At 42.4% G+C, this 15,531-nt stretch overlaps 1 protein-coding gene across 3 annotated transcripts in view; it reads right to left on the bottom strand.

The window, feature by feature from the left end:
• CC2D2A (coiled-coil and C2 domain containing 2A) overlaps positions 1 to 15,531 on the bottom strand; it is a 118,490-nt gene that overhangs the window by 74,133 nt on the left and 28,826 nt on the right. For all 3 annotated transcript variants that reach the window (XM_090035618.1, XM_090035620.1, XM_090035621.1), the window contains 2 exons: positions 9,211 to 9,420; positions 8,183 to 8,289 (listed from right to left, as the gene is read on the bottom strand). In XM_090035618.1, coding sequence (XP_089891744.1) covers positions 8,183 to 8,289; positions 9,211 to 9,420 — 317 coding nt within the window. The remainder of the gene's footprint in view (positions 1 to 8,182; positions 8,290 to 9,210; positions 9,421 to 15,531) is intronic.

Genomic DNA, 15,531 nt, shown 5'->3' with positions numbered 1-15,531 from the left:
ATTTTAAAATTAACAGGCTGAACTCCTGCATGAACAAAATGGACTAATAAATGGTTAGTCTGCAGCCTCAAACCTGGGGCCTCAGCCTAACCAACAAAGCCATTTGTGCCAGCTGGCCACCCTACAGATCGTCCAGACTGGTCACGGCTGACTTGAAGCATCCAGCAGAGCCTCACCCTCCACCCACTCCCTGTCACTGGAGTGGCTGGCTGGAGTCTGCTAATCTGCCACTTCCCCCATATAAACCCCTTAGCTGGACCAGGAAGTGTCTGAGCAGTAGGGTTCTACCTGACTCATGACTGTGCTGCAGCTTCTTTCAGTTTGATCCTAGACTCCGCTCTCTGACCGATCTCTTGGCTTCACCTCTTGGTAATCTTGCTCTCTGTCTACACCTCCAATCCCTGGATTCAGCCTGCTCCTCGACTCCACTCTCTGACTGATCTCTCAGCTCCCTGACCTGGTTTGTCCTTGGATACTGCTTGCCATCGTGGTCCTGGTCAGCACCTTGATCCCTCAAGTGGCCCTAGACCCAGCTGTCCTGATCCTGGCATGACACAAACAGACGAATTTGGCCCAGCGTGTATAGACAGCAGCCAATGAGAACTACGCATCTATGAAGTAATGTAAATCATGTCATTGCCCTGGAGGACTCCAAACACAAACAAAATTAACAACTTCTTTTGGCTTGGTGTAGATATTTGACATTTGGAACTATTTCCATCTTCTACACCATTACATAAAGGATATGTGAGTTTGAATCTTTAAGCAAGGATGTACTTCTAGAAAATAAAGTCTATTTTCTTTTGTAATTGGCTTTATAGGATGAATTAAATGACTATGGTCTCAGCACTGTTGTGACAGTTAAATGACTAGTAAACACAAAAGTAATTTACATAAAAAGATACTCAACCTAGACCATTATGGTTCTAAAACAGGATGCTGAGAGGGATTTTTAAAGCTAAGATTCAGATATGCAGTAGCTTATGTTTATTATTTGCACAAACTTTGTTTCTGCTTTCAAATACTTTAACAGATCTTAAAATAAAGACTTTCCAAAAACCAATGGCTTAATCAACGGGTTAGCAAATACTTTGAATATTTGCTCTCTATAATGAAGTTAGTCACAAGCAGCTTGATAAGCTCTGCAACCTGGAAGTCTTTTTTGATTCTGAAATTAATATAGAGGACAAGTTTCCAATGTAGGTGAACAATGATGTATTTGTTTCCAAAACCTGTATTTTATTCACTCCTACACAACATTAATAAAATACTTTAGGGCCTAAGCTTGAAAAATTACCCACAATGCAGCTGTTGAACTAGGTTATAAGCCTTTATCCAGAAAAGTCTGAGACATCTTACCTCCACAGCCTACACCAACCTATTTAGAAAGTATGATAGGGTTACTTGATAGCTTTGAATTGTACTAAGTAGAGCTACAGCAAATGAGAGCAGGGAGTGAAGCTATAGAGTACTGAGATCCTATGTGTCATCTTTCCAGCCAAAACCCAACATGAATTTTTCTTTCTAGGATATGTTTATTATAAGGCTGGTTTTTTGCTGCTGTTAATATTTTATTTGCAGGTTTTGATTTGTTTGTCTCTGAGTTTACTATTGTCTGTATTGGTTTTTATATTTATTTATAGATTCATGCCTAAATGCTTCCAGTTATGTAGCCAAAGAAATAATATCTTCTTTCATCAGAGAAGTGTATCCACATCCTAAGGCTCTTCAGTGGCATTAATAGTATGTGGTACCTTCATTTAAAAGTATTTTATAAAAATACCATTTTTTAAAATCATTTTTGAGGTAGGGCTGTTCTCAGTAAGCCTTTTCATTACAGACATTACATCCTAGTAAAAGAACATGAAACAGCAATCAAAGACAGTTGGAAAGAGGAGAGGTCTTGAAAGAAAGGAAAAATAATAAGAGAAAGAGAAAGAAAAAGCATGTGTCGGGATAGGGGGGCAACTGGGGAGAAAAGAATATGGAGGACAAGAAAAGAGACTGCAACGATGAGAGGAATTTTTAGTGCACTAGACAACTCCCTTGCCTAAGTTGTTAGAGTTGCTGTTTTAAGTGCATAAGATCGTATACTGTGCATGTGCAGTAGTCATTTCAGTTAAGATTATTCTAGGAAGAGTGAACTCTTGCCCTTGGCTGACTAAAGCGACCTAGTTTTGCTGTAGAGCACGCGTAGTAGCTAGCATCCACCTGTTGAGTGCTGAGTGCAAGGTATGGCATTGTGTGCAATAGCATGCTAATGTATACGAAGGCATTTGATTGGACAGGACATTGTATTGAATGCTTGCTCAGACCAAGTTTGATGATGGGAATTACTGCAGACTGCATGAGGTAAGTGAGAACCTGTTTGGACAGTATACAGTCTAAGGGTGTACTTAATACAAAACTTTCTGATGAACAGGCGAGAGCGTGAAGTGATTGGATGAGTAAGAAGGGGTGAAAGAGTCTGAGGTTAGCTTGTGTGTTGGAACAGGAGGGGGTTTCTGTTCCAGAGAGAGGCTCTGATCCGTGAAGCATACTGATTCGGGTGCTGTCCTGGGTGTACGTGAGGTGAGCTCTTAGAGAACTGAACTTGGACACAGTTCTTCTCTAATCAAGCCCTCAGTAATTTCTTTGCGTGATATTCCTAGAGCTGCAGGAATTGTAGCTTCTGGTAAAGTAGTACCCTGACCCTGATATTGAGATGGAGGACTTAGGCTCTGCTTTCTGTTGGGGAAGCCTAGAGGAAATGAACCTAGGGATCTGGAAGGCAGGAAGGGGTAGTGTGCACTGACCTAATAGTCCAAGTGAAGTATTTATCCAAGTACCTCAACATCTGACTAGAAAAAGGTTTGGTATATGCAAGCTCTGTAATAGCTGACCGTTTGAGAAAGAGGAGACTGTTCTGCATGAGAGAAGGAGTATGAATTTGTAAATCTCTTGCCCAGTGGCCAAGGTTGCAAAGCAACGCCAGCATGTTATCTGTGTTCGCATACTGAAGGCGACTCTGGTATCTATGAATATAACTTTTTTTTACTGTTCTATCCTGTTTTATAACTTACTTTTCATTATAGCTAACAACATATTTACATTTGATTTAATACATTCCTGTGCATGTGTCTATTTTGGGCTCTTTTACACAAACTCTCACAAAGTCCAGTGGATATCCAGTCTGAGCTTTAACTCTTAGGTTATGTGGCTAAACCTTATGGCTCCTGAACATCCTTTTGCCTCAGTATTTTAAATACTTGCCTGCCCACCCCAATACAAATTAATCTGTGGACTCTAGTTACAATATAGACCAGTTAACAGCAAGTCTAACAATACAGATGGGGTGTACAGGCTTTGCCGAATTTCCAGCTAAATACTGTGAATTCCAACAACTATTTTGCTACCAAAAGGAGAGAGAAATATTAGAAGAATATTATCTACACTAGATCTGTAATCTATAATTCTCAATGAGTGTGCCACCATTATGGAAGCAATAATGCAAGGCTCAGACAGGTGTTCACCAATATACATACAACTTAAAGTTAAGACAAACAACTTCAGGTGGTAAAAATTCTACCACAAACTCAGATACAAAACAGTTTCCAACAATGAAGCTGCTTCCAAAGAATATTACAGGTATAAGAAATCCTAGTCCTACAATAGCCAAACGATCTTGAGTTAGAGAGGTACTCAGTTGTGTTAGTCTGAAGATAGGGCACATTTGCACCCTATAGGTTGAGTATATCAGAGATCTAGCATGAGCTTTTGTAAGCCTGAACTCTCTTGATCAGATGCTGTGAAAGGACACACACAGAGCAGTGTATTCGGTGTGGTTTGGATTCAAAAGGTGGGGAGTAGGGAAGTACTGGATGAGACAAACAATCAAACAATAAACACACAGAAACAAAGGCGGGGGGGGAGTCACAAAAGCTAATCCAGGTAATGGGATAAGAATCCATAGTCCAGATTTAAACTATACTCAACACAAGACAGTCTGCAAATGGATTTCTTGTTCTGTAATTTCCCATTCGAGTTAGTTTTTAAAGTTTTACTGTCTATGAACAACTATGCTGTGGTTGGAAATGGAATGTCCAGAAAAGTTCAAGTATTGTGCTGCAGACCTGTGCATTTTATGTTAGACTGGCATTTATTTTTACAAGTAGGGATGCCCTGGCTGTAGACCTTAGAGGGGCACAGTAAGCAGGTGCTGGCATACACAACACTGGTAGAAGTGCAGGTGAATGAACCTCGGTCATTTTACTTCTCATTATTTGGTCTAGTGATGATGTGGTGTATACTGATGTTGCTTGAGAAATACCATTTGAGATTAATTCCTCCATGGCTTTCCTTGAGACGATAATTTTTCCAAGAGCAACAGGATTTCATCAACAAGGATCCGTCTTTTCCATTTCCCATGGGAAACAGGAAAAAAAAATGTGGATTTTTCCCTTTTAACTGAGGAAAAATGCAGACTTCTCATTTTAACAGAAACACGTGGGTTTCCACCTTTGCGAAAAGCTCTCTGCAGGGTGGCAGAGTTCCAGCCTGCAAGGGACTGTGGGAAGCAGCAGGAGAGCAGTCAGGCAGGAGATGCCACGTGCACGTGCTGCATAGCAACTCCTGCAGGTAAGTTAGGTGGGAGGGGTGAGGGGAGACTGAGGCCCCCATAGGGAAGAATGGAGTTGGGCAGGGATGGGGCTACTGCTCAGCTGGGCAGCATGTGGGCCTTGGGACCCAGGGCCCTAATGTACCGCCACAGGGCCCCAGTGGGAAGGGACCACAGACGGCTTGTCTTGGAGGCACGGAGTGGAGCTAGCTCCCAGCCACTGTGTATGCTCCTGGGAGGCGGCCAAGGGGGGGCATGTGCCCCCCAGATCTGTGCACAGCTGGGGCAAGGGCAGGCTGTCCAGGGTGGGGCTTGGGGCTCCCCACCCTGTTGCCTTCCCCCCATAGCCTCTGGTGGCCCAGTGGGTGGGACCTGACACAGCAGGACAGAGCAGAGCTGGATGGGGAAGCTCTTTGCCTCCGCAAGCCCTGCACCACCCTGGGGAAGAGCCTCCCCGCCTGCCCAGAAGCAGTGAAGACAGCAGCACAGACTTGTGGCCCTCAAGGCTGCTGGGCGGGCAGGGGCACCTCGGCAAGGCAGCATAGGACTTGCAGCAGCAAGGAGCTTCCCCGCCGCGCCCCACTCTGCCCTACCATGCTAGGTCCTCCCTGCTGGGCTGTGGAGCCCTGAGAGCAGCACAGAGAGCCCAAGCCCACAACCATCCCTGCCACTCCTCTCAGGCCATGCTGCCCATGGGGGAAGGGGAACCAGGCTCCAGGCTCCATGCTCCAGCAGTTCCTGCCTCCCATGGGCAACAGCCAGGGCTCGGTCACTGCTGCGGGAGCAGGGCAGGGAGCAGTGGACCTGGATCCCTGGCCCTGTAGCCCTGGCTGCTGGGGGCCCCCTTTGGCAGGGCTGGGGGGCAGAACCCCACCAATTCAGAGAAACCTGCACATCATTGTCTGCTTTAAGTTTATGATAAACCACTTTTCTTAAGCACCTATTAGTATAAAAGGACGCTCAGCATGCATCATATCTTAGAAAACATCTCCTCATACAAATCCAAAACTATGTAAAAAAAAAAATGTTCCTTTTTCTGGCCTGTGTTTATTATAGCTCTATGCTATCCATATGCTCTCATTAATAACAGGTTTTATTACTAATTCAGGTACCGGAAACTCTTTGCTACCTATGATTTATTATCTAAAAACAATAATGATAATTTTTATAAAATACTACTGATTTATATTAAATAATTTTATACATCTTAACCTGTTAGCAATAACTTGCCCACAGCATCCCATTTATGACAATGGGAAACAGGCCTAGAACAAACACTGTTTGAAATCAACTCATTATCTCATATGGTGCAAAGGTGGGATCAAAAGGAAGGAAAAATTCATTCTGAATAGTTTTTTGGAGGCTATGTAAAACATTATTTATCATGCAACTTCAAGGAAACAGTTAGCATTCCTGCTTAATACAATTCAAAACTAACAGTCACTCAGCTGATTCTATCAAGATTAGGCATGGGGCAAGTCTAATTGTACGTGTTATTTTCTAGTAAGCAAGGCATCACATGAAAACACTTTTCTAAATAAAAGCTTCAGAAGACTTGTATCCAAGTTCTATTTTTGCTACAGACTAACAAGCAAAAAGTTTTAGGGAAGCACATAATCTACCTGAGAAGAGTAATGAATGGGACCATTAGTTAGAAATGATTCAACTGTGTAAATCAACAGTCTTTTGCATTACATTTAAATTGGACTTCAGATCCCCAAATTAGGTCATACAGAAGAGAATAACAGCTGCTCCCAATTGGTGAGATACTGCTCATCTGTTAATAATTCTCCGTCAGAAAACCAAAAATGTTCTAAAAAGCTTTCCAGAAATACACTGCTCCTCTAGGAACAATAAAACATTAGTAAATTTGAGAAGAAAAAATTTTAAAAAGCAATTGTTTACAATAGGCCAAAGGAACATTTACTATTTAACTTTCTCTAAACTGAGATTAAATAAAATATATGTACATTTTCCTGATACAGGGTGAAAAATGAAATAGATGACATCTAAATAAATTAAATCATAACACTCCAGAAAGTATATGAAAGTTCTGTGCATATACAAAGTGTCAGCCTGTTTGACCTCCATGTGAAAAATGCTCAACTGACAGGGTGAAGTTTCTGATCATTCGCATGGTACATTATTACATGTTATACTTTTGTACCTAAACCGTCATGTCCAACCTTGAACTGGTCAGCTGAAGATGTGTTCTTCAGGTACATCCTATATCCTTACTCTCTCCAAGTAAAAAGATATGAATTATTAAGCCAACAGTAGCATGAATAAGGACAGATTTTATGGATTTTTCCTTTTTTATAATCATCTTTTCCCCCTAATATGTTAATTGAGATTAACAATTCACATAGGCCCCCTTCAACCTTCACACTATAATATGACTTGCATATAAACAGGAGATATAAAGCTCTTTTTTCTGGTTTCCAGTCATCTGAGGTATCCAGTTTTTAAGAAAATTATATTTAATTATCAATGTATTGTCATGTGCCAGTATATTGTTACAAAAATGTTATGTTTAGCTGATGATCTTTATGCCTATATGCACGCAGGCACAAATCCATATAAACTGGTATCTGACCAGGGTTTAAATTCTCAGAAAACCAGTAGACTTTAAGATGAGCTTTGCCCAACTACAAAGCAATATACTATGAAGGTTACTGAAAACAGCAAGATTATAAACTGTTCTCCAGGGGAAAAGACAAGTAGTAATGGGCACAAATTGTACCAAGGAAGATTTAGGTAAGACGTAAGAAAAACTTTCTAACTGTAATTAAGCACTGAAATAGATTACTTAGGAGGTTGTAGAATCTGCATCGTTGGAAGTCTTTAAGAATGGGTTAGACAAAATATCTGTTAGGAGTGATTGAGCTGTAGGGCAGGGCAATGGATTAGATCTACCAAGGTCCTTTTTTTCGTTAGTCAATGGTTCAATGGGGCCAGAAATGTACTCTTCATGCTACATACACAGATTCCACACAAGTGGAAATAATCTGAATTTTTAAGTGGAAATCCGTATTTCATATGGATAGTGATAGCTGACAATAGCAAGGTTCATTGTTTGTGGTTATTAATTTTTTACAAGAGCAAAACACAGTTGACACAGAGTGAGAAAAAATGCAATAGCAACTTGATTTTGTCCTCGGGACTATTACTTTCTTAATGACAACCGAATGCTGTGAAAAATACACATCCAAAGTATTTTAGAGCACTTCGAAAGCTTGAACTAACATAACTGATTAATCATCTAAAAAGTACATACATCTCCTCAGCTTCCTTTGGGAGTTTCTAGCTGTTAAATCACCCAGAAAAAAAGTACATCATATAATAAAAATGGATTTCTTGGAATGCAACATTAAACATGGCACTATCTGGTTTCATGTAAATTCAGCGAATGATTTCTGGGATGTTTGACTAGGTTGTTTTTTGGACTGTCCAGCCTAGTTCCATAAACACAAATATTTAACATGCCAAACTTCATTTTGTAGTATTTATAGTTCTGTACCAACAGGAAGAACAAAAACTGGAATAAAATCTGAGAAAGAAATAATTTGATGAAATTTTGCCTACCTGATTTCAAATTTATAGTCAGTTATACTCTGGTGTGCAACAGGGTTAGGTATATTGGTTCTATTGATGTCCACGTTACATCTCACAGCATTCCTCAGAGCATGTAGCTTAAACAGACAAACAAACAAGCAAACAAACAATTCATGATGCTTTCACTGTTTATGGAGGAAACACTGATCTATAACCTGAAATGAACAAATTAGCTGCCAGATAGAAAACTGCTAGCCCTAAAATGTAAAAGAGTTTAGTTTGTCTTCTCACTCTGTATCCTCTTGAAATGATACACCTCAGAAATCAGAGAGTTCAGAAATTCAGAGAGATTAGCAAATGGCAAATCTCACAGACTTGCTATAAATAGCACCAGTGTTACTTCCGCACCCAACTCAAGGTGCCATATTAGGAATAACTAGCCATAAAGAATGTTCCATATACAATGCATGCTGCCTTAAATTGAACATATGGCATGTTCATACACACACCGGGGCAGTGCTAAAATGGTGCTGCACAGTTATTAGGCTACTGCACAGTAACTCTAGTTGTAACTGCATATTTATTTAGTACTTGCTAATAAAAGTACTAAAACGTGCAGCAACCACTGCACAGTAGTATCTTGTGTAAACATGTCCACCGAGGAACTTTTTTGATATTCTGTATAAAGGATGCTACATAAAGTGTACTCCATTTTACTGCCTGAAACTACTAACTTTTATAGATTTAATTTTAAAATAAATCGAGGTAGTTAATAAACTTACAAATATAAGGCTGCATTAAACTTGGAATGTTTTATGAAATCTGTTGACTATGGTTTAAATCAGTAATCAAATGATACTGAAGATCTGATTTTAAAGACCAAATAGATACATTTTTAAACATCTTTTCTAGCAACATAGAATTAACTTGCCAAAACATATCAACTATGGCACATACCTAGAAAATACACTGTTACATTTTTTAAATCTCAAATTCAGTTTTAATGTTAACCCATCTACCAACTATGTCAGCAATCCAAAAGAACATAGTGAAAATACCTTATCTGTAAGAAGTTGGGCAAGATTTCGATGTTTTCGTGCTAGATATTGATCATATAACTGAGCCAGCTTGGCTGCCAGAACATGCTCACGACTAAAACAAGGATGATGGGTGAATATTAACCCAGAAATATCTATGTCCATTTGAAACTGGCTCTGAGGATCCCCAGAGCCAACAATATATTGGTTCGCAGGCACCAGTTTTACTGCCTGAAAGAAAAGAAAAGATTAAAATTGTATTGTGAGATTATTCTGAAAGATACATTAAACAATGGAAAGATGATCCCATAATAGGCAATAACCTAATAATCTTATCTGTTTCAACAATACAAAGTTTGTAGAGGATTCATAGACGCTAGGGTCAGAAGGGACCTCAAAAGGATCGTAAAGTCCAAACCCCTGCCAGTGGCAGGAAAAGTGCTGGGGTCATGTGACCCCAGCCAGGTGCTTTTCTAGTCTCCTCTTGAAGACCCCCAAGGTAGTGGAGAGCACCACCTCCCTTGGAAGCCTGTTCCAGATTCTGGCAACCCTAACTATGAATAAGTTATTTCTGATGTCCAACCTAACCTACTCTCAAATCAGCTTGCGGCCATTGTTTCTGGATGTTCCAAGGGGTGCTGTGAAAGACAGAGCGTTACCTATTTCCTGCTGCTTCCCCCCCAGTGAATATATATACTGCCACAAGATCCCTGCACCAGTCTTCTCTTGCAGAGGCTGAAAAGATCCAGGGCTCTCAGCCTTTCCTTACAAGGGCTTCCCTGCAAGCCTCTAACCATATGAGTGGCCCTCCTTTGGACCCTCTCAAGATTGTCCACATCCCTCTTGAATTGTGGCGCCCAGAATTGGATGCAGTACTCTAGCTATGGCCTAACCAGTGTCACATACAGGGGGATCATCACCTCCCTGGACCTGGTCATGCACTTACTAATGCATGACGAAGCGCAGTTAACTCTGCTGTTTAGTCACATTGATGACACATTCATCTTGAAGTTGACAATGACTCCGAGATCTCATTCTGCTGCTCTGCTGCTGAGAAGGTCATCCCCCAGCTTATAGGTGTGCTGGTGATTCCCTCTCCCTAGGTGCAGCACCTTGCACTTTTCCTTGTTAAACTGCATCCTATTGTTCTCTGCCAACTTCTGCAACCTGTCCAGGTCCTGTTTTGGTTTCTTCCCATCAGTGTATTTCTTTGCCCCATAGTTTGGTGTCATCTGTGAACTTGAACAGAGTGCCTTCTGTGACCTCATCCAGGTCGCTGATGAAGATATTGAACAGCACCGGCCCAAGGACCAAGTCTTGGGGGACCCCACTGCTCACATCTTTTGAAGCGGATAATGACCCATCCACCACCACTCTCTGGGTATGACCCTTAAGCCAATTTGCCACCCACCTGGCTGTGTAATTACCTATGGCACAGCCATTCAATTTGTTTATAAGAATAGGATGGGGTACTGTATTGAAGACTTTCTTAAAGTCCAAGTTGTATCTTGTTTATCAAAAATCATGTTTGAGAATTCAGGGTTACAGATCCACAAACAACTCTTCCAGCCTCTTCCAAAAAAGCAGAACTCAATCTGTCCGCCCATGGTAGAGTGTGCTAGCTAACCCCTCCTGGAAACCCTGCCAAAGTACTCCCAGGGTTAATTCTATCATTTAAATAGACTTTGCAGAATTAGATTTTCTTTTTTTTTTTAATAATTTTGACATCTTGAAGAAAAAAAAAATCAATGTTTGTTACTGAACCAAATTTTTTTGCTTAAATTTTAACTGATTTAAATTTTCAGGACTGTGAAAAATTAGAGGTGCTGGGGGCAGACAGTTTAGTAATGACAATATACTGTTAAAAAAAAAAATCACATGTCAAAATATAAAAAGTAAATATATATAAACTAATAAAACATACTGTGAGAGAGTGCTTATGCTAAGCAAGGCCTAGCATTAAAAAAAATGCACTAAAACTCCCAGAATGCTTCAAGGAGGTTGAGGAGTCAGCAATTGACATTCTGGTAATCACTTTCTGACCCTTAGATGAAAATACTGAACTTCTGACCTTTAAACAATGATAAAAATAGCAGACATGCCGCTTACATTGTTAAGAATAGGAAACTGCATGGCTAAACCACAATGACGAAAAAACAACCGCATATTATGTCAGTTTTGACATTTTAACCCTGCAAAAACCAGTAAAACATATAGATGAATAATGTATTTAGGTTATAGAAAATTAGCATAAGAAATATAAAGGTCATTAAGAATTAACATAAGAAGCATAATGATTATAATACAAAGCATATCACCTGATATTATAATATAGATAAGTTAACTAAATAACCAATAGAAGTAAGAATTAGAAATGCATATGTATAAGTGTTATCATATATAACTAATAGTAAAGTTATGTTAGATGCCTCACTTCCACCATGGGGACAGTTTTGTATCTTTTGCCTAAAAAAAGGTAAGGGACTCCTTTTAAATGAGCTGTTGACCAGTTCTGAGACTACTGAATCAGGCAGCCGCACCTAGCCTCCGGGTTAGAGAGCAAGGGCTTGATTTGGGAACCTCGTGAACCAACAGACCTCCTTTAGTTTATGACTTTGTGAAACAATAAAAGTTTTAAATTGAACAGGTCTGAGCCTGTGCTTAATTCAGTCCTATATAATTCGGCACTGAGCTCCCACACATATCTGCTTTAAATAATTCTGTTCACTCACCAGGAAAGAGCTGGGCAGGCAGGGACCAGAAGAGGAGGGCAGTGGCACTAACAGAGCTCTGAGAACATGGGAAGAGGGAAAGGCAGTGGCTGCCCTCTCCCACACACTTAGCTGGCCTGGCTTGGGCAGGACTCTGGACTCGTACCATGGGTGGACAGATTGAGTTCTGCTTTTTTGGAAGAGGCTGGAAGAGTTGTTTGTGGATCTGTAACCCTGAATTCTCAAACATGATTTTTGATAAACAAGATACAACTTGGACTTTAAGAAGGTCTTCAATACAGTATCCCATCCTATTCTTATAAACAAATTGAATGGCTGTGCCATAGGCAATTACACAGCCAGGTGGGTGGCAAATTGGCTTAAGGGTCATACCCAGAGAGTGGTGGTGGATGGGTCAAAAGATGTGAGCAGTGGGGTCCCCCAAGACTTGGTCCTTGGGCCGGTGCTGTTCAATATCTTCATCAGTGACCTGGATGAGGTCACAGAAGGGCTAGAGCCTCAAATACTCTTCCCTCTGGGCTTCAGGTTTGTTCATCTAGCCCAGGGGTGGGCAACTATTTTGAGCAGAGGGCTGCTTACCCAGTTTTCGCAGGCTGTCAAAGGCCACATGGGTAGCCCTTGACAGGTGCCCCACCACCTGGTCACCATCTTGGGACCAATGTCCCAATGTCTTGGCACCAATGTCCCAGGGCCAGCACCAGTGGGGCCCAAAGCGGGTCGCAGGCTGGCAGGGGTCCGTGGAGCTGGGCTAGGTTGCACTAGCAGGGAAGGGGGAGCTGGCCCAGTTCCAGAGCCCCTGTTGACTGGGACCCCGCACTCCTGCCACCCTGCTCTGGGGCCCGCCACCACTGGCCCCAGGACACCGGTGTGGGTCCTGTGCTCCCTGCCCGCTCACACCAAGTGCCCCCCAACCCTGTGGTACAGGTGGGGGGCAGCACACAGCCCTGACCCCCTGCTCGCCATCAGGGAAGAAGCTGGTGATGAGCTTGGGGAAAAGTGGCCCCTCACCTGCCCCATGGCTGGCGCTCCACGCTGCAGGCACTCGCAGCCTCTGCGGGGCTGTCTGGAGCAGCTACAGGCAGCCCCAGGCAGGCTGTGAGCAGCTGCAGTGTGGGATGCCAGCCATAGGGCAGGTGAGGGGCTGCTTATCCCTGCACTTGGCACCAGCTTGTAACCCAGCCCTGCTGCCAGCCTGGCAGTGGTGCTGGATTCCGAGGTGGTGCTGAGCATGGCAAAGGAGGGGGTGGGGGGAAGAAAGCAGCCCCTCTCCACCCCATGCCTAGCACCCCAGCTGCTCGCAGCCTGCCTGGTGCTGCCTGTGCCTGCTCCAGACATCCCCACATGGGTTGTGAGCACCTGCAGTGCAGAGCACCGGCCATGGGGCAGGCGAGGGGCTGCTTTTCTCCACACAGGGAAGGACCCCAGGGAAAAGCTGAGCGTGGGGGGGCAGGGAAGCGGCCCCTCCCCCGCCCGGTGCTCCACACTGCAGATGCTCATAGCCTGCGTGGGGCTGTCTGGAGCGGACACAGGCAGCCCCACAGGCTGTGAGCAACTGCAGCGTGAGGCACTGGGCATGGGCAGGGCCACTTCCCCCCAACAATCGCCTGAGCTTCCCGTGCCAGGGCAGCCATGTGCTCCCAGCCCAGAAACCCCAGTTGGGGGCAGGGCCAGGCAGGCCCCACTGCTGTTGGAGCCTGCTGAGTTTCCCCTGGGTCCTACTGCCCTTGGTTCCTGTCATTTTTTACAGGAACTAAGGACAGAGAAATATTAATTTTCCGAATTTTTTTAGGGGCCCTGTGGGCCAGATAGAATGGCCTTGTGGGCCGGATCTGGCCTGCAGGCCATATTTTGCCCATCCCTGATCTAGCCTGTTATCTGCCTCCTAAGCTAACTGCTTAATTGACAAGTCAGTGGGCTACTCCTTGTTTTCCTTTTTAACCCCTCTGCCCTCCATCCCTCCATCTGTCTTTCGCCACTGTCCAGTAACAGGGTAAGTGTTCCCCATTATAGTCCCCTTTCTATTAATTTCAATTATTACTGAAGGAAATATTTTTCTGTTGGATCATGTGTGTGGGACAAAAAAAATCACCATTTATTGACGTTTGTTGATAAAATCTAATCATGCCAAGTTTGTTTAAACAATGATTGTCTAATGTAAAATGCATACAAAACCCTGAACCAGGTACTGGAAACCAGGTCTCCCTTCCTGCAGCGGGTACTGTAATCTCTAGGCTACAGAAACACATTCTCTTCCTTGGTCTTCTTCTGGTCCTATGACACTTGTATTGTTGGCTGCTCAATGGCAAAGATTTAGCAGGCTTTGAAGATTCCCCCACACAACCATATTCTATAGCTTGAAGGTTAGGGCAATCTCCTGGGAAGTAGGAAATTTGGATGTTAATCCCTTCAGGCTGAGGAGGGTCTAGAACTCAAATTTCCCATTTCTTGGAAAGTCATCTTGCCACTAGGTTACTGGGCAAAAAGTACACACTGCAATTCACTTAGGCAACTGTGCTAAGAAGCAGGGCTAGGATTGTGGATTCCAGGTGAACAAAAGCACCTAATATGGATCCTGAGCCAGGTATCAGACTCCTGAGACACTACGAGTTCCCTATGCTAAGCATTTTCTAGTGCCAGATGCATCTAATTCCACCTCCTCTTGCAACAGAGGCTGGAAGACCCATTAGTAGATCCTTGGAACTGGACTGGATGGAGAATAATGTATTTGTAATTGGTCGGTAGGAGTAGCAAGTGGGCAATTCTCAAATCACTTCCAAAACTGCAGTTAGAAATATTCCCAAGAGGCAACTTAGGTCACATACTAAAGTATCATTGCTTCTTCTTAATGCTCCAACAGAAGCATTAAAATATTAATGATTAGGATTTAAAACCTAGTAAAAACTGCTGAAAGGTTTAATGGTTAAGGAACAGCATTTTCCAAGCAGCTGCACAGACAAGACAAAACAGATTTGTACTGAATGAGGCATCAACTCATTAAACATCTGTGAGTGGCTGTAGAATCCTTGCACTTATCACATGTGAAGTTGGTGTCTAACTCCTGAATGTGATGCAGGATTCTTCCCGAGGTTTCTTCTTACTACTGTATGTTAGGCTCTTCTTTCTTTAAAAGCCTTCACTCCACAATTAATCAATTGTTTTCCAGCACTTTGATCTTCAGCAATCTTCTCCCAATCATTTGGCTAAATGTTCATTGCCTTCACATCTCTCTTGCAAACATCTTCGAAAAGCTGACAAGGGTTCCTGCATGATCTCCTTTGTGTAAAGAATTCTCCATACAAAATATCCTTAGGTATATGGTATAGCCATATCACTCCAAAAATACACTTAATTTCTAACTCAAGATCTTGTGTATAAAGTGTATGCATACACCACTTCAGAACTGTCAGAGCTCATGTATTAACTTTTGAAATAGAAATAATAATGGAGCTACTATTATTAGAATGGCAGAATAATAAACTCTTTTTCAGTTTCATAAGGTAATGAATGTAAAGAATGTATAGTATGCCTCAGTACAGTGCTCTAAAGTGGTGTGGATATGCCACAATGTTCTCTTTCACAACACACTCATTTACCTATATCTATACTGACT

This window comes from Crocodylus siamensis, chromosome 2 (genome assembly GCF_052110815.1).
Source record: "Crocodylus siamensis isolate JL-2025a chromosome 2, ASM5211081v1, whole genome shotgun sequence".
Taxonomy (NCBI): domain Eukaryota; kingdom Metazoa; phylum Chordata; order Crocodylia; family Crocodylidae; genus Crocodylus; species Crocodylus siamensis.
This window is presented reverse-complemented; position numbering and strand designations above follow the sequence as displayed.